The sequence below is a fragment of the Parasteatoda tepidariorum genome, chromosome 5 (genome assembly GCF_043381705.1).
Source record: "Parasteatoda tepidariorum isolate YZ-2023 chromosome 5, CAS_Ptep_4.0, whole genome shotgun sequence".
NCBI classification, from domain to species: Eukaryota; Metazoa; Arthropoda; class Arachnida; order Araneae; family Theridiidae; genus Parasteatoda; species Parasteatoda tepidariorum.
The window spans coordinates 906,561-932,561 of NC_092208.1; the positions used below are offsets into that span (position 1 = coordinate 906,561).

The 26,001-nt window shown below is 30.0% G+C and overlaps 1 protein-coding gene across 1 annotated transcript in view; it reads right to left on the minus strand.

The window, feature by feature from the left end:
- LOC107452020 (cell adhesion molecule Dscam1-like) overlaps positions 1 to 26,001 on the minus strand; it is a 140,555-nt gene that overhangs the window by 87,458 nt on the left and 27,096 nt on the right. The window contains exons 10-17 of the mRNA XM_071180863.1: positions 25,337 to 25,456; positions 23,225 to 23,395; positions 20,019 to 20,138; positions 18,003 to 18,173; positions 14,087 to 14,212; positions 11,088 to 11,369; positions 8,592 to 8,711; positions 8,181 to 8,351 (exon numbers count right to left, since the gene is read on the minus strand). Coding sequence (XP_071036964.1) covers positions 8,181 to 8,351; positions 8,592 to 8,711; positions 11,088 to 11,369; positions 14,087 to 14,212; positions 18,003 to 18,173; positions 20,019 to 20,138; positions 23,225 to 23,395; positions 25,337 to 25,456 — 1,281 coding nt within the window. The remainder of the gene's footprint in view (positions 1 to 8,180; positions 8,352 to 8,591; positions 8,712 to 11,087; positions 11,370 to 14,086; positions 14,213 to 18,002; positions 18,174 to 20,018; positions 20,139 to 23,224; positions 23,396 to 25,336; positions 25,457 to 26,001) is intronic.

The window sequence follows — 26,001 nt, forward strand, 5'->3', positions numbered from 1 at the left end:
AAAAATTTAATACTGAAATACAAATATCATTTACACAGTTGCTAACTAATTGAGAATAAAAAAATAGAAGCAAAGTTTTCCGTTTTCTTCTTATTTCCATCTTTTTTTATCTATAACTTTGTTAATTTTTATGGGCAATAATTGCATTAAATTTGTTTTATAATAAAAAATGTGGCTTAAAAGAAATCGGAAATTGGGAAAAAAGTGACGTTTATATGCCAAATTTTATGATTTTTTAAACATTTGACTTATTCTGTCAAATCTTAAAATAATCTGACCTTGAAATAAAATAAAAATTGTTACAAGCAGACTTCTGATGATTTTAACCTTTTTGGAGCGGCAGAAAGAAAAAGGAGAGAGTTTAACCGCATGCTCTAAGAATACTCGTACTGATACGACATGTAATACGAGAGTACAAAGCACAGAAATAAGATAGCGTTCGTGGGCCGCTAGAATCAGAAAAGTCTCGTTATATATAGGATACCGTATGTTGTAAATGGAGAATCGGGCGAATGCGATTACGTTCCTGAAAGGGTTAAAGATTTTAAAAAATGATTTTTTAATATGTAAAAAAGACTTCATATGTTCTTCCCAAAAGTTATTATTTTTATTATATATGCTCTTTATAACCTAAAAATTTGCAACATTAATAATTAACTTAGATAATTTGTGTTTTCTTAAAGCCTTCTTGAAATAAATATGTTACAATGACATCTCAGAGTTTCATTTCAAAATGAATTAAAAAGGAATAACTCATTTTGCAATTAATAAAATATGTCAAATTTAACGATTATAAATATAACTATTATAAATAAAACTGTTATAAATATAACTATTATAAATATAACTGTTATAAATATAACTATTATAAATATAACTATTATAAATATAACTGTTATAAATATAGCTATTATAAATAAAACTGTTATAAATACAACTATTATAAATAAAACTGTTATAAATATAACTATTATCAATATAACTGTTATAAATATGACTATTATAAATATAACTGTTATAAATATAACTAATATAAATAAAACTGTTATANACCATAGTTTATTTTTTCAGTGTATTTATACGTAAATCTTGTAATCAAATAAACCAATAATGCATTAAAGTATTGTATAGATTTGATTACTATTATAAATATAACTATTATAAATATAACAGTTATAAATATAACTATAATATAACTATTATAAATAAAACTGTTATAAATATAACTATCATAAATATAACTATTATCAATGTAACTATTATAAATATAACTGTTATAAATATAACTGTTATCAATATAACTATTATAAATATAACTATTATAAAAATAATTATAAACATGAAATATTTTCAAAATATATGCTAAATACAACTATTATAAATATGCATTCATAGACACAAAAGAAGGAAAAAAAATCCTGTAGTTACTCAGAACATCCAAGTGTGTCGTGAAACTACCGGTCAAACCTCGGTTGGCCCTGACAGTGCAGGTGTAGTTTCCACTGTCTTCGGTGGTCAAGGAATCGATGACCAGATTGGACAAGAGTGGATAGGACAGTATATTGATGTTTTTAGTTCCTGAAACTAATTCTTTTCCATTTCTAAACCATTTGAATTCCATTTTTTCACCCTGTAATGGAGTACAGGTCACACTTACTCGTTGGCCGACAGCAGATTGAGGTGGGAAAAAAAACGGTTGAATGGTAATGGAAGACGATCCTGTAACAAAGACGATCCTGTAATGGCATTTTAAATAAGACTTCACACAATTCCGATTCAACCTGCGTGAATGCGGGATATTTAAGTCTTAAAAAAAGCTAGTCATATATTAACAGCTAGTCATTACATTATTTGTATTTTTTTATCATCCTGAAATTTAAGAAAAAAATCAATGCAAGAAGAGGAAATATATATGTATATATTCCTCCTTCTTGAGCTGGATTTTTAGATTCTGAGAATCTATAGATTCTGTTGAAGAAAACATTACACAGGGGTCTGTCCAGACAAATTGTGAAAAAAAATGACTCGTAATGTGTGAAGATAAAATAAACGTTAAGTTACATTATTTCAACCAGGGTTTGGCTTTTGTGAATGTGAGCAAAGAGGGGTCGGTTATTGCAAAAAGCTTTTTCAAGGAGTTTTTACATTGTAAAAAGATATAAGATTATGCTCAACACTGTAAAATTATAATTTAAAAAAATTTAAATTTTAAAAGATAAACAGCAATTGCTGCTACTAAATTAGAGATGCAGCATAAAAATATTTGGTATTTAGCCTATACTGCTAAACTCAGAATATTCATTTCGAACGAATAAAGGAAGAAGCGTCTGCCGAAGACGAAACTTAGTTTGTTTACTTCTGTCTTTACTCCCCCCCCCGGGAAGGGTTTATTTGATTAACAAAACAATGATGAAGATAAACAAATTTGTGAAGGGTCCGATTAAAAGATAAAAACGGACCCTTCACAAAATAATTTAAGTTAAAATATTCTGTGAAGAGTCCGTTTTTATGAAAAGATATTTTGTGAAAGGTCCTCCTGCAGACCCCTGCATTATATAGAAAAAAATGAAAGAAAATGTAACAGGAACTAAATAATGACTTAACTATAAAACATTCCATTTTAGATATAGGTTAATGTTATGATTAAAACGAATCTTTAAAAATGGATCCTAATCCACAAATAATTAAGATTGCGGTAAAAGCCTCTGTGGAGCCATCGTTTTGAGGAAATCAATTAAGACGTTAACACGATATTTTTTCTAAATGAATGAGTTTGATTATATTTGGAATGGTGTAAATAATTCTTGAAATATTTACTTTTAAGTAAGAGTAACGTACATTTTCAATGAAAACTGTCTTAATTAAGGATTTACGATGTAAAACCTATGAAAAAAGTCTATAAATGTGCCGAATTGGGACAACAATCGCGATTTTAAATATGGAAATTATTCGAAAAGTAAAATTGTAGAATACAATTACTGCTGTATCTGTACAATAAAATAAAAGCGTAAAATATCACTATTTTTACTACTAAGTCTCAAAATTTTCAATTGAGATGGTATATTCTCAGTTATTGTTTTTTACTCTAAATATAGATTATCTAAAAAATATATTAAAAAATATATTTATCCACAAAAAATATCTAAATTTAATATTTAGATGACAACAGTTTTTTTTATCAAGGCATCAAACAAATATGAGCTAATATTCCAAATTTAGCAGTAAATAGAAGATAAAAACAAGTATTTATAAATTGAAAAAAACTCCATAAAGAGATAAAAAAAAATTCAAATTCTTTTAAAAAGTTCCGAAATTCATTGTACTATCTATTTATAGGCAGAAATTGAAGAGAATACTTTCTAATTTAACTAATTCAGAAAATAATAGAAAACAAGACTTAGTATGTGGTTAATAAAGTTTTAATAGCAAAAGACAAAAATGAAATTGACTTACCTTGCATATTTATCCATATCACAACCAGAAAAAATATGGAAGGAATTTTCATCTCATTGCGTAACATTTCTATGGGCACATATATTATACAGGTATAAAAACACGTACGCTACACTGGCCGTACAGTTTATAAGAGAAGCAATGGCGTTTTATTGTGTTCATGATGATGCGAATCGCAGCGCCATCAATGTTTAAATCATACAACTAAAATCACGAAAATAAATTACATTTCATATTCAATTTCTAAAAATAAATTTTTTATTAAGTGTCAGCAGTAAAGTATTTTTCACGTTAAAAATATAATCTTCAGCATTACCAAATTTATAGACACGAGCAAGTGAAGCTTATACTTTTACTGTAATAAATTGTTTTGTAATTGTTGTCTAAGTTTGATATTATACATGGACAAAACAATTCGATGAAAATTACCATGCTAAGATAATTACACTGCTGATAAAAAACAATAACATAATTTTGGTTAATAAAACCAATATATATATATATAATAAATAAACCATTCATTGGGTCTTTTTTAAGTTCAGGTAGTGGAAATTCTGGATTTCAAAGTTACAGGTATTATTATCACACATTTAGGAGAAAATACAAAGTAAATTTTGCAGAGTAAATGATTTTTATGCCAGGTATCACAGTAAAACTACACAATATTGCAAAATTTGTCAAATTTTAGCACATGTTATAAAATAATATTTCATGGTTAATTTTGCCAAAATCATAACCAATTAACCATATTATGCAAGTTGTGACCATAGTTTATTTTTTCAGTATACTTATACGTAAATCTTGTAATCAAATAAACCAATAATGCATTAAAGTATTGTATAGATTTGATTATATTCATCATTCCTTAGCTGTTTGCACATGACCTTGTATATAGTGCTTCAAAAAGAAACTTCTTGACAAAAAAAAATTGCACTTTTAAAACACAATAACTAGAGCATTAAAAATAAGATACTTCTCTTTATTTAGGGTATCAACGAAGAAACGAAAAAAACGGACATCATTTCACCTTACTTCTTGATTACAATACTAACACTTAGGAAACTGTATGACCAGGTAGCAGTGAAGCATCAAAGGTTCGTCAGAATCATGCATATTTCACCTTTAAATCTTACGAAGCATTTGCAAAATTTACGTAAAACTAAAACATCGAATTATAGCAAAAAGTAGTTATCCAAAAAAACGGAACATTTACATAAAATATTACGTAAGCAAATTCGTTTATTGTAAGAATATTTTACCAACCACATTTTATTAGGTAAGAATGAACACGTTATTTTTATATATTATTTACGTCAAGAGTACGTCAAAATGTGCGTAAGTTAAAACGTCAAATTATGGAAAAAAGTGGTCGTAAAAAAAGAAACAGAAATTCAACTGAAAACAGAAAAAATTCAAACCGAAATTGAAATGATAAATTCGCTTTTAGAATAATACGTAAAATACACACAATGATTTTCACTAAATCTAGTAAATATTGTTTCGTCAATCTTTCGCAAAATATGCGAACGCAATCTTGTCGTTGTTGTTGTTTCTAATGCTACTTGCCATACGGGCAAGCCTGCTTGGTGAAACCAAGCAAATTTAAGGCAGAGTGTGCATTTCTTGTTTTTTCAGTGGCGCCATCCATGGCCAAGAATTCGTATTCAGCCACACACACACACGTCACAGCCCCTTTTTTATAGGGCGGACCCATTCATATATCCATCCCTTCACCCACAGATCGTCATTTTGACCTGAATCAGAGAACGATCGATCTCCAATCCAGTACCCCAAGAGGTATTGATTTGTTATGGAAACATGGAGGACTTTGCGACTCAACAGATTTAACGTGCGTCAGTCACCATTTGCTACACCGGCCGGCTAAGTTCGAACCCACGAACTCTCGGACATCAGCCCAGCACCCTACCGACCAGGCTATCCCGGCCACGAAAGCAATCTTGCAGAAGGGTAGTTGGTAAAATCTATTCCGTTAATATTAAGCAAAATATTATACCAAAGCTTTGTTACCAAATATCTCAATGGTAAATATCAAACGTAATACTACGTAAATAATACGAAAAATTCAAGTATGAAGCGTGTTGACTTCACCAATTTCCCCCAAATTTACGTTTTATTCATGTATTATGGTACACGGGGAGTGATCACTGATGAAACTCTTTTCAATAAAAAATTCGCTATTTGTGGGTAAAACAACATTTCAAGAGCCTTCTTGTTAACTACTTATCTATCTTCTTGATAGATTGTCAGTCTATTATTGAAATCAGCGTTCAGTGTTATCAAGGACGTTTCAATTTTTGAAGCTGCTGTTTTAACATTGATAATGTGTGTTTGCTTATAACAGCATTTCCTGTAGTGAATTGACGCGTTGCAACGGACTACTAGTTCTAAATTCAGAAGGATTGGTTTAAATACTTCAGTTTTTTGTGTCTAAAAGTATTCAGCAATATATGAAGCAATAATTCGGAATTAAAATCTTCACTAATAAATAAGTAAAGTTTGTAATTTTTAGTCCATATGAATTATTTTAACTCACAAATATACTATAGCTTGTATTTACTGAATAGTTTCTGAAGTTCATAAACACTTGAATAAGACAGCTATTAAGTAAGCGATTTATGAACAATAAGAGCAATCTTGATTTGTTGTAAAGCATTGAAGAAACTTACAGATCATTCCGAATAGTAGAACAAACACTTTTGAACAAAATGGTTTTTTTAGTAAACTAAGTTAAAAATTTAAATCTTAAGCGAAAGATGGAATAAAACTGTAGGTATAAAGATAACGGGGTTACATAAATTGAAAATATAAATCATAATCGACACAAATATCACGAATGCATTTCACAGAACTTTTACATAGCTATACATAGCATATATAAATCACATAGGTATACATAGCTGATTATATTTATCATAGTCGAGTAGAAGGTGTTTCGTAATGACCGCCCTTAATATAATATTTTTAAAGCATTTCAAATGGGCATGCTAAGGGTTGTCAATCAATATTTAATAGACGAAAAAATCAAACCGTCATCAAAATCTCACCGCAGTGAGTTAAAAAAACACAAAACCTGTTTGATTGCTAGAGAAGAGGGAAATTAAAAGCTGTTTATTAGAAACATCTTCAAGTGTTTCCAGGCAATCAAACTGGTTTTGATGTTTTTTTATTCCGTTTTCCTGCTTATTTCAGGAATTTTATACCATTTTTGTGTCCTGTTTGAATATTAATTTATGTCACGTTATTTGGCCTTTTTTTTACTTCATTTATTACAAAGAAAATAAATAGATGGCGCTTATTACAGAATCACAGATAATTATTACATCCTCTGGGAACTCGAAAAAAATAGTTTGCTTCCTAATTACATTGACAATTTTAACAATTCTAAGATTATTTTAAATAAATTTGAATTGAAAAGCATCGCATTATTTAGAACACACAGCCTTAATTAAAATAAAATCAATAACATAAATGTAAATAGGAAGATGAGCGCATAATATACATATGTTTCTTTTTAATTTGAACGAAAGACATTGATACTTATGAACGTAGTCTAATACGATAACGAAAACCCAAAACAATGGAACAACTCGCTTTTTTAATCAATCATAACAACAAATGGTGGTTAAACATTCATATACATAAACAAGAAAAAAATCAGTTCATTAACTCCAAAGACAAATAAATAAAGAAATCAATCCATAGTAGTATAATTTTCCTTCAAGTTAAAAGAAAAGAAAGCTACACTGGTGGACAAAATTAAGAGATGGAAGACATTTTCCCAAATATCTCAAAAAATACTGAATATAAGTAAATGAAATTTGGTGTGGCTTATTCCATGATAATAAAGTATGCAAAACAAAAATGAAAGTGCCATTCACTGGCAAGACCTATTGCCAATAAATCCAATGTAGTCTGAACTTAAGGATAAAAGATGACAATAAAAGTGAGACTTGTACAGTGTGTGTTGCCTCTAGTATGGTGTATGGTCACCCCTCACAGACAGACAGCATGCACAACGAGTATGCATGCTGTTAATAAGGGAGTTAAGGAGGACTTGTGGAAGACCCTACCATTCTTCCACCAGAGCAATTTTTAACTCCTGAATGGTTCTGGGGGGAGGTTGGCGCATCGCAATAGCTCTCCCAAGAGCATCCCAAGAATGTTCAATAGGATTCAGGTCAGGAGATTTGGCTGGCTAATCCATTCGTTGAACATCCTCGCTTTCCAGATACTCATCAGCCATGAGAGCCCTATGTGGTCGCGCATTGTCGCCCATAAAAATGAACGCAAGGCCAACAGCGCCCCTGAAAAGACGCACATAGGGCTCTAGGACCTCCTGCTTGTACCTCCGGGCATTCACGGAACCATTGTCAAACACATGGTGAGGTGTGTGGGTATCTTGCATGATCCCTGCCCAAACCATGAGTCCTCCACCAGCATAATGGTCCCTTTCGATAATGTTGCTGGGATGGTATCGGGTTCCCTCCATATCAATAACAGTCCAGAAATAGCGTCATAGCGGCATAGAAGTGTGCGTCATAAAAGAATATAGCGTCATAGAAATGTGCGAAAATGCTTTCCATCTCTTAATCTTGTCCACCAGTGTATATTTTACAAAATTTATTAAATAATTTCTTTTTAAATTAATTTTATAAATGAATTTAATATATATTAAATTCATTTGCAATGCAATTAAAATATATTACCTATAACCTTGACCATTATTGTTTTAATGAGGGAGTTTCCTATACCGTTAGATACATTACACTTATACATTCCTTCATCTTCTTTTTGGATGTTTTCAATATGCAAATTTCCATTCGGACGAACTTTCGTTTCGGAGATTCCAAGCAAAGAAGTGAAATCGGAACTGTCACCTGAAACATGATTTAATGAATAAAATAAATAAAAGATTCATTATTTAGTGAATAAAAGCACTACAATCAATTTTATGGTTCAACTTAATAAGGTTGCAGAAACATTCCAACATTATAATTTTTTATACCTTTTTTGTGCTGTGTTGCAAAAATTTTTTATTTTGGAGAAGTAAAGTTTACAAACTGCAGGATAAAATTAATTTTTTTTTCATGATCAAAATGTAATAAATCTATACATACTTTTTGATTTCGACCACGTGATTGCAGGCACTGGTTTTCCACTACCATTGCAATGGAGATTGAGGGAAGAGCCACTAATTGCATCAGTGTCTGTTGGCACGGATATCCAAGAAGGGGGTACTACAAAATTAAAAATTAAAATTATTTTTCACTATTTTAGCTCACAAACTTACACTATTTGCATTTTTCATTCAAAATAACAATAAGAGTGAATAATGTTTGATAAAAGTAGTGATCATTGCTGTTTGTTTTGAACGTAAATCTTAATTGAGGAAACTAAAATTTGCGAGCTGGTCGTGAAATGCATAATTACAGTCACAGAACAAATTATTGGACGCACTGTAAGATTCTATGTAAAAATATAATTATCAGATGACAGCTTTATTGTTTTTACTCTGCTGAAACCGGTTTGCACTTGTTTACGTTAGTGTATCGATGGGTTAAATGAGACGATAAATAATATAAATTTGACGATGGGATAAATTAGGCTATATATTGTATAAATATAGAATGTTCATTGTATCAGGTATTATATTAGTATGTTGTAATAATTTAATCAAATGATTAGACACACTGTAGTGTTTTAATAATGACATGATTTGCACGAGTTTATAGGCAATACTTTTGTAATTAAACATTCATTGCAATGGGTTTTTATTTAGGAGATTTTTTATGATACTTCATTTATACCTATTTATATACCTATTTATACCTATTTTATTATACCTATTTATATTTATTTTTAACGTATTACATGACAATGTTAACCCATTGATACAGGAGCGTAATCAAATGCAAACCGGTTTCATCTGAGTAAAAAACACTAAAGCTGTATAGAGTATCACCTGTATAATTATAATTTTACACAGAATCTTAGAGTGCATCTAATAATATGACCAGGGACCGTATATGCTAAATCAAGTTAAAATATATTCTTAAACTAAAAGGTAAAAAAAAAAGTTTTTAGCCAAATAGCATCTGAAATCGAAAATCGTAAAAGGCAGTGAAATCATCACGACCCAAAAATTCCTTTTTGTTTTGCTTGTATATATTCTAAGCAAAAAAGTTGCAACTATTAGTAAAACATTTAAATCTCTCATAAACAAGAATAAATGATCAACAAACCAAGCGCTTACTTGTGCAAAATAATAAATATGTCGGACTTCATTTATAATTAAAAATATATCTAGGAAAAAAAATGTTGCTTTGTAATAGTAATAAGAATGATCAAGGAAAATGGTTATCATCTCATCATTATCAGATTGTTTAACTCAATGTTTCCCAAACTTACGACTTTTGTGTACCCTTTCTATATTTTTCGTAACGCTGTGTACCACTAATAAAAAAGTGAATGCATTTTTTTAAGAATATGTTTACTTCTTTTTTTTTTGATACAAAGTTTTGTTAATAAGTTTATTTGCATCAATTAGAAGGATGATATTGTCTTTGCTGTGATAAAAAATTGCTCAAAAGTTAAAAATCACAACTGGCTGTTGACACCACTCATTTTTAACTGCTAATTCAGCAAATAGTCAATACAAAAATACGTAATGATAAATTTTCATGGTTAGCTTTGTTTTTAAATAAACTTTTTTGAAATTTTCGTTTGTTGTAAGATATTTTGCATAAGAACACGTACCTCCGCTAAACTGTTCCCATATCCCTAGGAAGTACGCGTACCACACTTTGGGAAACACTGGTCTAATTCGAAACATTTAATAAACATTGAATGAATATCCTTCTATTTAAGATATTAACTCTTTATAGTGGAATGTTGCATGCTTTAATTACTAACTCAAGACATTCAATGTTGTTGTATAGCTCCCCTTTAATCTTTTGCTATGGCTAATTCGAAACATTTAATAAACATTGAATGTATATGCTTCTATTTAAGATATTAACATTCTATAGTGGAATTTCAATGAGACATGATTTAATGACGTACTCAAGACATCCAATGTTGTTGTGTAACTCCCCTTAAAACCTTTGCTGTGGACAACACAAGTGTAGTTGCCACTATCCTCCGGAGTTAAAGAATTGATGATGAGGTTGGAGACCAGAGGTAAGGAGGCAATGTTCACATTTTGTCTTCTGCTCATGATGTCCAACCCATTGTGCAACCATTTGAATTCTATTTTTTCTCCCTGCAACGGGGTGCACGTGACACTCACTCTCTGACCGATTGCAGATCTAGGAGGAAACGAAAACGGTTGGATTTTCAGTGCATCTGAAAAAAAAAGAATCAAGTGATGCCATAGCTATGTGTCTCAGTAAATAAATAGATATAAAGCNCTATTTAAGATATTAACACTTTATACTGGAATGTTACATGCTTTAATTACTAACTCAAGACATTCAATGTTGTTGTATAGCTCCCCTTTAATCTTTTGCTATGGCTAATTCGAAACATTTAATAAACATTGAATGTATATGCTTCTATTTAAGATATTAACATTCTATAGTGGAATTTCAATGAGACATGCTTTAATGACGTACTCAAGACATCCAATGTTGTTGTGTAACTCCCCTTAAATCCTTTGCTGTGGACAACACAAGTGTAGTTGCCACTATCCTCCGGAGTTAAAGAATTGATGATGAGGTTGGAAAACAAAGGCAAGGAGGCAATGTTCACATTTTGTCTTCCGTTCATGATTTCCAAGCCGTTGTGCAACCATTTGAATTCTATTTTTTCTCCCTGCAACGGCGTGCACGTGACACTCACTCGCTGACCGATTGCAGATTGAGGAGGAAACGAAAACGGTTGGATTTTCAGTGCATCTGAAAAAGAGAATCAAATGATGCTATGTGTCTTAGTAAATAAATGGATAAAAACATGTTTAACTTCATTAAGTTTCATCTACGCTGTCTACCTGGCCAAATTATTAAACGCTCTCTAAGATTCTATGTGAAATCTTTCTCATCAGGTGATACTCTATACCAGGGGTGGCGAACCTTTAAACACCAACGTGCCATTTTCTCTTCAAAATTGCTTAATGAGGTCCCGTCAAATAATTTAGATTTCGTGATTATTGGGAAAATAATAATACTAAATACTATCAGCTCTTTATTTACATTGAAAAAAAAAATACATTTTGCAATGTCTCAGTTATACACGTAATTCAAAAGTAATATCAGTGTGACTTCTGTGGTTGCAGATTAGATGACCAATAACATATATTAGGTTGTAAGACGTTAGTTTAAGCAGGACTGTTGATTTGTTTTGCTAGTTATTTATTATTAGCTTGTTTTTTACGGTTATTAATTGTTTTTTTAGTATTAGTTATTCATTTTTTATTAATAATTAATTAATTTTATTAATAACTAATTAATTATAAATTTTTTATTAATAATGTTTATTATTTTGTTTGTTTCTTGTGAGTTTTAATTTAATTGTTACATATGCTTCATAGCGTAATAGCATTTGCGTAATAACAAATCATAGTGTAACAACAATTGTGATCGGTGGAGTGTCCAAATATTGTGTCGCGTGCCATAAATGGCACGCGTGCCATTGATTCGCCATCCCTGCTCGATACAGATTTATTGTTTTGACGCTGCTGATACCCGTCTGCACTTGTTTACGTTCGAGTATCAATGGGTTGAATTAGACGATATATAATATCTATATATATATATATTTCTCTTACACGGCGACAAAAAAAGCATCATTACAACTCCCCGAATGGCAACGGTGGAAAATCGACCCATGATTGCCGCTAAAAATGTCACAGGCCAAATCTAGCTGAGGTGGCTCAACATATAGCTCTTTTAAAAACGGAAACTGAAATAATCTGAGAGAGCATCAGCTGCGGCAATCTCGTCAATGCGGCGTTGTCGATCTATCTCTATTTTAGTATTTTGTCGAAAGCGCTTTTTTTCACGAATTTATATATTACGAATTTATTTGACGATTTTTGATTTATGTCACAAATTTATTTGTTTTATTATTGCTATTAGTTATCCATAGAAAAATGAGTCTCAGTCGTGCTGTTACGCTTCAAGATTTTATACGATAGCACATTTCTATAATAGGTTTAACGAATTATATGTCATTTATTTGAATTCACATTTATTTTAATGACTTAGTATTTACTAAAAAGATGTTCTATGGATTTGAATGATTGTTTTGAATTCTTAGAATTTTGTGCATTTGCAATGTACCTAAGTTAGTAGCGAGCAAAGCGTGCTTGGTTTGCAAAGCAAACCTATAAGATTGCGTAGTAATTTTCGGGGGTTGGCGAGCGTTAGCGTGCTGGGGGTACAGCCCACTAGTAAATATAGAATATTTGTTATATCAGGTATAATATAAGTATATAATAAACGGACGAACTTATTAAACACACTGTAGTGTTTTAGTAATGACATGATTTGCACGAATTTATCTGCAATACTTTTATATTTAAACATACATGCAATGGGCTTCTATTCGGGAGATTTTTTTTATATACTTTCTACTTATATTTATTTTCAACGTATTGCATTACAATGTTAACTAATTGGTATACGAACATAAACTAGTGTAAAACGGTTTCTTCCACGTAAAAACACTAAAGCTGTATAGAGTATTACCTGATAATGAAGATTTTACATAGAATCTTAGATTGCGTCTAATTATTTGTCCTGGTACCTGTATCTTAGTACATTAGGCATCAAATAGGCGATTTCTCTTTTGGATACTTTTATATAATTATTTAGGCCAGATGATAAAGAAAAATGAAACTTTAAAAGTACCTTTACGAACATTTGAATTACGTACATCGCGTCTTTCAAAATAAAAAATAAATGTCTTTTAATTCTTTCAGTTTTCTTACTCAGAAAAATAGCAGTATTTTTTATATTACTTTTTGGGGTTAATTTTTATTTTAGAAAATTTAAACTCTTACTGTTAAATGAACTTCAAAAAAATGGTAACAATTGATCGTATTAACCTGTTAAACCAGAACTAAACATAGAAATAGATCTATCTAAAAATATTTCGTGTAAAAATTAATTAATAAAATGTAACTGCATAACTCACAAAAATTATTGAAATAGTTTTTAAAAAATGCGAAACTATGTTTCCTTATTACTGTTCAGGAAAATGATATTGCATTGTAATATAAATGACTAAAACGTTCTTAACATTGCAATTGTTTGAAAAGGTGAAATCACGAATAATAATAAATTTCGATAGTAAACCAGTCAATTTTCAAAATAAATTAATTATTGCATATTAAATTCTTAATTATTTATTACATGTATTTATCCAATTACAATTAAAGTATGATACGAGTTTTTATAGCATTTTCGTTTTGTAATACTTTATAAAAATAAAATTATGAGCATTAATGTAACGTTGAAAATATCAATAACAAATAAAGTTATTAGTTTTTGACAAAATTAAATGAAATACAAAATTTGACAATAATAATCAATTAAGCAAGGCTTGTTTTTCAATATTCAGAATATCCAATATATTAATATTGATAAATGTGTTAAAAAAAAGCAATACTTACATAAAGGTATCACCCATAGGAAAATCAGTGAATAGTCCAAATGATGAAATAGCTTCATTATACCTTGTTGAAAATCCGAAGTCGTAATCCAAGTTAAGCTTAAATCAAATAACACAAGAAAATAAAGCAAGTAAATGTGTTAAAAATCATTGTTTCATGCAATAGCCTATTCATCAACAATGACGCCTTTAGAGTATTATTACCAGCAGCGCCCTCAAGATGTAGATTTATGAACTAAGAAGAATTTAATCATTCACTACTAAAATTAATCAATAAAATTTTCAAGAATAAATTTACAATAATCCTTAATAGCTAACTTTTTTTCAAACAATCATACAAACAATTTTTGTTGGTTCAAATGCACAAAGCTCTCACGTCATTGTTTAATAATTATTAATTTTTACATTTTGTATTACTTTTTCATTAGAAAGTATTATTAAATATACTTTTACTTATTATATTTAATATTTTCAACTATCAATTGAAGTACTCTACAACGATCTAGAAAAATAATGACAACCACAATTGATAGTCAATTTTATTTTATTATATAAAATAGAGATAATTTAAAAATGCCATGAAACAATAAGAAGGTTGGTTTTAAAATCTGCTTTTTCCAACTCTTAATATTTTTCGAAGAATTTTCATTTATAAGTAGGATTTACATTTTATTTCTATTTCAGCAAAAGTAGTAAATTTTTATAAATTAGATGAAAACAATGTTTAGCAGCAGTATTTAATCATTTAAGAGTAATTGGCATTGATAGATACTGAAAACATGAAATATTTGTCAATCCAATTCCAATTAATTGTGAAATCCAATTCCAAAATAAGCACTTTTTCAAATTTTTGTACTATATAATATACCTTATATTGTATGCATATGTAAATTCATATTATAATGTACATATAGTCATTTTATCTATCCTGATTTGTAGATTTTTAATCAGGAGAGATTTGCTATTTTATAGGAAGAAAAAAATTCATTATTATGCTAATAATTTTGCATAAAGAGTTAAATACACCGGAACTTAACATTCTAAATTTTCAAAAATAAATTCTCGAAACCCTTTTTCACACATGTTAGAACAAATCAATGCACTCTCGCGCATGAAGTCAGCGATTGATTTATGTTAAAGAATAATATATAATAATTGTTTTGGAAATTGAGAGCGGAGTTAAATTCGCTATTATGCAGAGAAAACAGATACGTAGATGCGACATAGTTTACACAAGTTGTAATTTTTTTTACACTCTGTTTACAAAATGAAAATTCACTGTTTGTTAGATGAACCACTGTATTTTTTCACAGTATAAAAGAACACAGAAACGCTTTATTATTAGCGGTCCGTTTTTAAAAAATGGCTCTGCTGTTATGAATAGTGACAGCTGATTTCAGTGGTTTTAGAGAGGTTAAACATCTGTCAATAATATTCAGTTTATATTGCTTTGAGTTTCATACAAAACCCTTGTTTTTTACTTTGTTGAATATGTCAAATTTTGCGCTAATGAAGCACCATTTGCGGGAAGTTTTATGTTTCTGCTTTAATTGGATGAAAAGTGAAGCTGAAGCGCATCGAATGCTTGTAGAAGTTTATGTTGACAATGCTCCAACTCATAAATCATGTAGGGAATGGTTTCGACGTTTCAAGAATGGTTAATGGTGAATAAAGAATGGTAAATGGTGAAAGATAAATGGTGAATAGTTTTGTATACTATGAGCTGCTACAAACTGGTGATTCCATTACGGGCGATTGGTATAAGCTACAATTGATTCATTTGAGCCGTGCATTACGAGAAAAAAAGCGGAATACGAGCAAAGTTATTCTTCTGCATAATAACGGTCAGCCTGATGTCTCAAAAGTCGTAAAAAACTATTTGGAAACGCTCAAGTAGGATATTTTACCACATCCGCTGTATTCTCTGGACATTGCGCCTTCTGATTACTGGTTGTTCCGATGGATGCAGCATGATTTTGCAGGTCACTAGTTCACTTATTTCGCAGAAATCAAAAATTGGCTCCTAACTTGAATCGCCTCAAAAGATTAGGTATTTTTTCGAGATGGAATTCGAAAAATGCCTGAGAGGGGGGAAAAGTAGTAGCCAGTGATAGACAATACTTTGATTAATCTGTTCATTCATTTTGTTCTGAAATAAATGCATTTTTGACCACACAAAAAACGGACTGAACTAGTTTGTACTCCCAATATATTTATCTTTAATTAAGGAATCTCAAATTACACACATGCATACATCTAAGAAAAACCCCATCATTAAAAAATCAATAACAATTAAACCTATTATCACAAAAGGTACTAAGAAGGAAAAAAAAGAAAGCATAGAAATATTTATCGATGCATTCTTAATATCGCTACACATTTCGAGTCATTCTTGTTTTTGAAATCCAGATATTATCATACAGAAAGTTTTTTTTTCATACTACATCAATAATGTTCCACTGTGACAATACCTAAAAAACATAGATGTAAAATAAAACCATGGTATTATAGCAACGAACGTTTTTACCCCTTTATTATATTGCATGATAGTTTGAAATATTTTTACTCATTAGTTATTACGTTACATTTGGATATCATTTGCTGCATAAATAATACTTTTCTATACTTCTTTTTAATGCTTTTTTTAAAAGAATGCTTTTTCGGAAACACTTGTTTATGCATTAATTACTTACCCATTATTAAATTATAAAATTCCAAAACTGAATCTAAAAAAAATGTTTAACAATGTTGTTGCAAGTATAAAACGAAGACGATGTCATCATACCTTTAATATACTTAAACAAAATATTTATAACTAGTCGGCTGCGCCCCCTGCTCGTTAAAGCTCGCCAACCCCCGAATGATGATTAAATGATGATTAAATATTATATAATCATACATATTCAGCAGTCATTAGTAAGGCTAGCGTTTTTATAACCCAATAATTGTCAAAGAAACGCAGCAAATATATATATATATATATATTGNTTATTTATGGTTTTATTTTTTTACAGTCCCGCAGTGGACTGATCGTTAAGACACGGTTCCCAGTAGAACACCGAAGTCAAGCATCACTGGCTGCGGTCAGTAGGCAGGTGGGTGACCACTTTGATCAGATTGCGTAGGGACCGAGGGTGAGCGGTATCGGTCTTTGTTAAACTGTTCTGCCGTAAATTGCTCGACTTCACGTGCCTGTCGTCGGCCTACCGAAACGGAGGTGCCATCCCCTCTGCAGAGGATCAAAATTGTGATGACATGTCTTCGGATCATCCTGAGGGATGTTTCCCAGACCATCGCCAGTAGCCCATTATGCAGCTCTAGTGCGACGAAAATGAACTACAACAACTACAATTACAACATAAATGGTTAACAAATAACTGTAAATAACTTATAGTATGTATATGCAATTTTATCTATAAGTGAAAACGTTTACAATTGACAAATAAAGATAAAACTATAATTTAAAAGAAAACAACGAGAAATAACAATATACATTGCATTTTTTGTGAGAAGATGATTAAATATTATATAACCATGCATATTTAACAATAGTTAGTATGATAACGTTTTTGTAAGCAAATAATTGTCAAGGTAACGCAGCAAATTCATATAATCGGATACAGCATAAGCTATTGCCGTACGTTAGCTTTTAAAATTGTTCATTATTTAATACAAACCATGAAAAATAAAGATAATAAAAGACAAAAACAAGAAATAACGAAATACATCGTATTTTTTGTGAGAAAATGATGATTAAACGTCATATAATCATACATATTCAGCAGTCGATAGAATGGCTAATTCTTTTATAAGATAATCAACAGAAAAGAAATGGACTTAAATGTATGTAATTAAATAACATTTTTACACATCAAAATCTTAGAGAAAAATGCAATATTTCTTAATGTAAAGTATACCTATAACTTTGATAGCAACTGTTTTAATAAGAGGAGTTCCTATTCCATTGGATACATTGCATCTATACAATCCACCGTCTTCTCTTGTAATCGAATGTATAACTAAAGTTCCATTCTGAAACGTGTCGATATCTTTAGATTCCAGCATATGAATAAAATCATTATTCTCCCCTGAAAAAAAGCATCTTGTTATAATTTAAAGGAAATTAGAATCACAACAAGTTCAAAAAATTATTTCGAACTCATTCAAAATATCTATTATTCTAAATCTTATTTTGGGAATTATAATGATTAAAAATTAATTGAAGTTTATTAATTTATTGTTAAACTAGAGATCTACCATCACCTGCTCACTATTGCTCGCTAACTCCGGAACAGCTTCGGATCGCTTCGCAAGCCTTTGCTCGCTTACCAGACTTTAAAACATGGCAGTCTAGCGATTTACTCGTACAAAGACCAATACTCGTTTAAAAAATTTACTCGTACAAAGACCAATACTTGTTTAAGAAATTTACTGGTACAAAGATTGCTCGTTTAAGAGATTTACTCGTACGAAGTCTAATACTCGTTTAAGAGATTTACTCGTACAAAGTCTAATATTCGCTTAAGCGATTTACTCTTACAAAGACCAATACTTGTTTAAGAAATTTACTGGTACAAAGATTGCTCGTTTAAGAGATTTACTCGTACAAAGTCTAATGCTCGTTTAAGAGATTTACTCGTACAAAGTCTAATACTCGTTTAAGCGATTTACTCGTACGAAGACCAATACCAGTTTAAGCAATTTACTCGTAATAAGACTAATATTCTATTAAGCAATTAACTCGTACAAAGACCAATACTGTTTATTCCTTTGAAAGCAGTAATGCTCACAATAAACAAAAATATATATTCCCTTATCTGCATTAGAGTTGAATAATCCATTTCCTTAGGGAGTTAACTTGGAAAAGAAGAGCTGCTCATAAAATGGTACTTGTTTCTGAATTATGTGTAGAAAACACAATTAAATTATCATCAGCCATATTGTAACAGTAAGAAAATTGCATACTAATTTTTCGATTCATCTGCCGTAACTGACGAATTAAATATTTTTATCAGTATAACATTATTTGTATTTAAAGTTAGCTTTCATGGTTTAAAATATTTAAAATCAAAGTTCTTTTTTAATTAAATGTATATGAATAAGCAGTCTTTCTTTTGTCTTTTTTTTATATTTTGCACCTACAAAACTCATTGCATGGTAAGTTTCCATGTTTACTTCAATTGTATTTAAAATGGGTCGAATAAAATTGGTTTACATAACATATAATCTGTATTTAACGAAGGATGTTAACTTAATATTTTAGTAATTTTAACATATAATTAAAATAGCGAATGTATTTTTTATATTTTATTCGCCAACTTATTCATTGCATATAATTTTGATAAATAAGTCATAGATAGCCGAAATACGTCACTTTCATCACTGTTTTATTTTTTTTATTATTTTTTTTTCAATTACAAACTGTTCGCCATTTTTAATGGAATCGAGACATTATTGTTGCCACCAGCAAGAAACAAATTCGGCCTTTTTCACAAGGTTACGTTAGAGATTTGTGAATATATTATAAAACGTATCTCGTATAATCTACAAGTTTTGAAAATATATTATTGTTTTACGAAAATGACAGGCAGCATGGGTGAAAAATGATGTGAAAAATGACTTGGGTCAATTTTAATGAAATTTATTTCTTCTAACTCACATTTTTGAAAATATTATACTTTGATTTTAACCAACTTTAAAACTTTATACTTTAATTTTTATATTTCGAAAAAAGCTGTAAATAAATACTTTTTTTACTAACAGTATAACGCTCATAATTGGAATATCAAATTGCTTAAGTTTGCCTTTAACTCTAAGATTTTTTTTAAAAATTAATAATGTTTTTTCTAAACTCAGAGTAACCTAACAATTAGATAACATTAACATATTGTTTATATTATTTTACTTTTTACTTCGAATGAGGAGCACTTTACCTGACGATTTAGACCATGATGTAGTAGGTTGAGGTATTCCAGAACCTTTACAGTTTAAATGAACTGTATCACCACTTAAAGAATCAATGTCACGTGGAACTTCCTTCCATGTTGGAGGAACTAAAAAACACAAAAAGTATTCTTATGATTTTTAAGTAAAACATAATTGAAAAAGAAAAAAAAATAATTGTCATGTTGAATTTCTTGCGAATTTTCTTGTGAAGAAATTAATTAGAGCAACAGCAAATTTCAACTTGAAAACATTTTCAACAGAAATATTAATAATTAAAAGAAAATCACGCAGGAAAAAAACAGAAATTGGTTAAATATTAGAGCAGTAATCAAACGCTTATTATTTGGAAAAACTGCATAATACTGTCTATAATTGTAAATGGAAATTTTTCAATACAGTTTAAATAATTTAATGACACTTCAAATGTAACTTCATTGTATTACAAAATATATTTGTGAGCATGTCTAGTGGAGTTTAAAAAAAGTGTTTTAGTGCTGATTTGTATAGATGTAGTAAATTGTTTATTTTTCTGAAGCACAACTAAAATGAATTGGGTACTTGCACTTCAAGAAGAGAATCACGGATACCTTCACATGTGACCTATGACGCCAACTCCAACTTATTGTTTATGAGCAAAATAGTGTGTTAAAGTTGAGCCAAGTTTTGCCGCATAAGTTAGAAAGGTTATTAACATAAAGTTATTTAAATACAGTGTTCTATTGCANTTTTACACTCTGTTTACAAAATGAAAATTCACTGTTTGTTAGATGAACCACTGTATTTTTTCACAGTATAAAAGAACACAGAAACGCTTTATTATTAGCGGTCCGTTTTTAAAAAAATGGCTCTGCTGTTATGAATAGTGACAGCTGGTTTCAGTGGTTTTAGAGAGGTCAAACATCCGTCAATAATATTCAGTTTATATTGCTTTGAGCTTCATACAAAACCCTTGTTTTTTACTTTGTTGAATGTCAAATTTTGCGGTAATGAAGCACCATTTGCGGGAGGTTTTATGTTTCTGCTTTAATTGGAAGAAAAGTGAAGCTGAAGCGCATCGAATGCTTGTAGAAGTTTATGTTGACAATGCTCCAACTGATAAATCATGTAGGGAATGGTTTCGACGTTTCCAGAATGGTTAATGGTGAATAAAGAATGGTAAATGGTGAAAGATAAATGGTGAATAGTTTTGTATACTATGAGCTGCTAGAAACTGGTGATTCCATTACGGGCGATTGATATAAGCTACAATCGATTCGACAAAGACTACTCACTTCTGCCTAGCTTAATAGTATGAGATTGCCGCAGCTGATGCTCTCTGGTTATTTCAGTTTCCGTTTTTAAAAGCGCTATATGTTGAAACACCTCAGCGAGATTTGGCATGTGACATTTTTAGCGGCAATCATGGGTCGATTCGCCGTGTAAGAGAAATAGTAACGTAAACAAAACAAAGCAATCGTTGCCACCGCGGAAAAGAAATACAGCCAAAATTTGGGAACCACGTAAGAGAATTATATATATTAGATTGTAACTAATTCAAACTTTCCTACAGAAGGAAAGAAATCGAAAAGCAAGTCTAAAAAAAGCGTTGATATAAAATGATGTAAAAGGCGTGCGTGAAAGTATTCAATATGTTTTCAGTAACGACAAGGAATTGCACAAAAAAACGGAATTATTTTTATATTTACCTAGCTTTCCTTTGACAAAAACAAAAGATTTGTTGGAATGAATAGCATATAAGTATATATGAAGTATTCAATGTATATGAATGCATGTATAATGAATAATATTCGTTTATAACTGTATATGAATAAAATATAAGCATATTCATATACAGCTCGAGTACTGTAATGAATAGTTGATTCTGTATATATATTTGTTAGAGAAAAAGAGTAACATTAAAATAACAAATAATAAATACACGTAAGGCGTTTTTATAATTGTCAAGGCAACGCAAAACAATACATATATCGGATTTGGCGTAAGCTATTGCTCACATTATCCATTTAAATTGATTATTTAACAAGAATCATGAAAAAAAATGTCCAAGGAATCATAAATGGTTAGCGAATAACTGTAAATAATTTGTATATAGTCTAAGCATTTGCATAAGTGAAAATGTTTACGATTAACAAATAAAGATAAAAACAATAATTTTGAGGAAAACAATGAGAGATAACAGATTACATTGTGTTTTGTGTGAGAAAATGATGATTAAATATTATATAATCATACATACTCAGCAGTCATTAGTAAGGCTAGCGTTTTTATAACCCAATAATTGTCAAAGCAACGCAGCAAATATATATATATATNGACACGGTTCCCAGCAGATCACCAATGTCAAGCATCACTGGCTGTGGTCAGTGTGTGGATGGGTGACCACTTGGATCAGTCTGCGTAGGGACCGAGGGTGTGCGGTATGGGTCCTCGTTAAACTGTTCTGCCGTAAATTGCTCAACTTCACGTGCCTGTCGTCGGCCTACCGAAGCGGGGGCGCCATCCCCTCTGCAGAGGATCAAAATTGTGATGACATGTCTTCGGATCATCCTGAGGGATGTTTCCCAGACCATCGCCAATAGCCCATTGTGCAGCTCTAGTGCGACGAAAATGAACTACAACAACTACAATTACAACATAAATGGTTAACAAATAACTGTAAATAACTTATAGTATGTATATGCAATTTTATCTATAAGTGAAAACGTTTACAATTGACAAATAAAGATAAAATTATAATTTAAAAGAAAACAACTAGAAATAACAATATACATTGCATTTTTTGTGAGAAAATGATTAAATATTATATAACCATGCATATTTAGCAATTGTTAGTATGATAGCGTTTTTGTAAGCAAATAATTGTGAAGGCAACGCATCAAATATATATAATCGGATACAGCATAAGCTATTGCCGTACGTTAGCTTTTTAAACTGTTCATTATTTAATACAAACCATGAAAAATAAAGATAATAAAAGACAAAAACAAGAAATAACGAAATACATCGTATTTTTTGTGAGAAAATGATGATTAAACATCATATAATCATACATATTCAGCAGTCGGTAGTACGGCTAATTCTTTTATAAGATAATCAACAAAACAGAAATGCACTTAAATGTATGTAATTAAATAACACTTTTACACATCAAAATCTTTGAAAAGAATGGAATATTTCTTAATGTAAAGTATACCTATAACTTTGATAGCAACTGTTTTAATAAGAGGAGTTCCTATTCCATTGGAAACATTGCATCTATACAATCCACCGTCTTCTCTTGTAATCGAATGTATAACTAAAGTTCCATTCTGAAACGTGACGATATCTTTAGATTCCAACATATGATTAAAATCATTATTTTCCCCTGAAAAAAAAAACATCTTTTTGTAATTTAAAGGAAATTACAATCACAACTAGTTCAAAAAATTATTTAAAATAATTTCGAACCCATTCAAAATATCTATTATTCTAAATCTTATTTTGGGAATTATAATGATTGAAAATTAACTGAAATTTATTAATTTATTGTTAATCTAGAGATCTATCATCTCCTGCTCACTGTTGCTCACCAACTCCGGAACAGCTTCGGATCGCTTCGCAAGCCTTTGCTCGCCTACCAGATTTTAAAACATGGCAGTCTAGCGATTTACTCGTACAAAGACCAATACTCGTTTAAAAAATTTGCTCGTACAAAGACCAATACTTGTTTAAAAAATTTTCTCGTACAAAGACCAATACTTGTTTAAGCAATTTACTCGTACAAAGACCTATATTCGCGCTTAAGCGATTTACTCTTACAAAGACCAATACTTGTTTAAGAAATTTACTGGTACAAAGATTGCTCATTTAAGAGATTTACTCGTACAAAGTCTAATACTCGTTTAAGAGATTTACTCTTACAAAGACCAATACTGGTTTAAAAAATTTACTCGTGCAAAGTCTAATACTCGTTTAAGAAATTTACTCGTGCAAAGTCTAATACTCGTTTAAGAGATTTACTCGTACAAAGACCAATATTCGCTTTAGCGATTTACTCTTACAAAGACCAATACTCGTTTAAGAGATTTACTCGTAATAAGACTAATATTCTATAAAGCAATTGACTCGTACAAAGACCAATACCGTTTATTCCTTTGAAAGCAGTAATGCTCACAATAAACAAAAAGATATATTCCCTTATCTGCATTAGAGTTGAATAATCCATTTCCTTAGGGAGTTAGCTTAGAGAAGGGCTACTCTTTAAATGGTGATGGTTTCTGAATAATACGGGCAACAAACGTGTAAATTATCATCAGCCATATTGTAACAATAAGAAAATTGCATACTATAGCATCTCTCTGCTGTAACTGACCAATAGAATTAAGTATTTTTATCAGTATAACATTATTTGTATTTAAAGTTAGCTTTCATGGTTTAAAATGTTTAAAATTAAGTTTTTTTTATAATTAAATATATAAGAATAAGCAGTTTTTCTTTTGTCTTTATTTACATTTTGCACCTACAATACTCATTGCATTGTAAGTTTCCATGTTTACTTCAATTGTGTTTAATATGGGTCGAATAAAATTGATTTATATAACGTATAATATTTGTATTTAATAAAGAATGTTGACTTCATATTTTAGTAATTTAAACATATAATTAAAATGGCGAATAACTTCTAACTACTTTTTTATATTTTAGTCGCCAACTTATTCATTGCATATAATTTAGATAAAATATGTGATAGATACCCGAAATACGTCATTTTCTTTACTGTTTCACTTCTTTTATTATTTGTTTTTCAATTACAAACTGTCCGCCATTTTTAATGGAATCGAGACATTATTGTTGCCACTAGCAAGAAACAAATTCGGCCTTTTTCACAAGGTTACGTTAGAGATTTGTGTATATATTATATAACGTATCTTGTATAATCTACAAGTTTTGAAAATTTAGTATTATTGTTTTACGAAAATGGTAGGCAGCATGGGTGAAAAATGATGTGAAAAATGACTTAAGTCAATTTTAATGAAATTTATTTCTTCTAACTCAAATTTTTGAAAATATTATACTTTAATTTTAACCAACTTTAATACTTTATACTTTAATTTTTATATTTCGAAAAAAGCTGTAAGTAAATACTTTTTTTACTAATAACGCTCATAATTGGAATATCAAATTGCGTAAGTTTGCCTTTAACTCTAAGATTTTTTTAAAAAATTAATAATGTTTTTTTTCTAAACTCAGAGTAAACTAACAATTAGATAACATTAACATATTGTTTATATTATTTTACTTTTTACTTCGAATGAGGAGCACTTACCTGACGATTTAGACCATGATGTAGTAGGTTGAGGTATTCCAGAACCTTTACAGTTTAAATGAACTGTATCACCACTTAAAGAATCAATGTCACGTGGAACTTCCTTCCATGTTGGAGGAACTAAAAAACACAAAAAGTATTCTTATGATTTTTAAGTAAAACATAATTGAAAAAGAAAAAAAAATAATTGTCATGTTGAATTTCTTGCGAATTTTCTTGTGAAGAAATTAATTAGAGCAACAGCAAATTTCAACTTGAAAACATTTTCAACAGAAATATTAATAATTAAAAGAAAATCACGCAGGAAAAAAACAGAAATTGGTTAAATATTAGAGCAGTAATCAAACGCTTATTATTTGGAAAAACTGCATAATACTGTCTATAATTGTAAATGGAAATTTTTCAATACAGTTTAAATAATTTAATGACACTTCAAATGTAACTTCATTGTATTACAAAATATATTTGTGAGCATGTCTAGTGGAGTTTAAAAAAAGTGTTTTAGTGCTGATTTGTATAGATGTAGTAAATTGTTTATTTTTCTGAAGCACAACTAAAATGAATTGGGTACTTGCACTTCAAGAAGAGAATCACGGATACCTTCACATGTGACCTATGACGCCAACTCCAACTTATTGTTTATGAGCAAAATAGTGTGTTAAAGT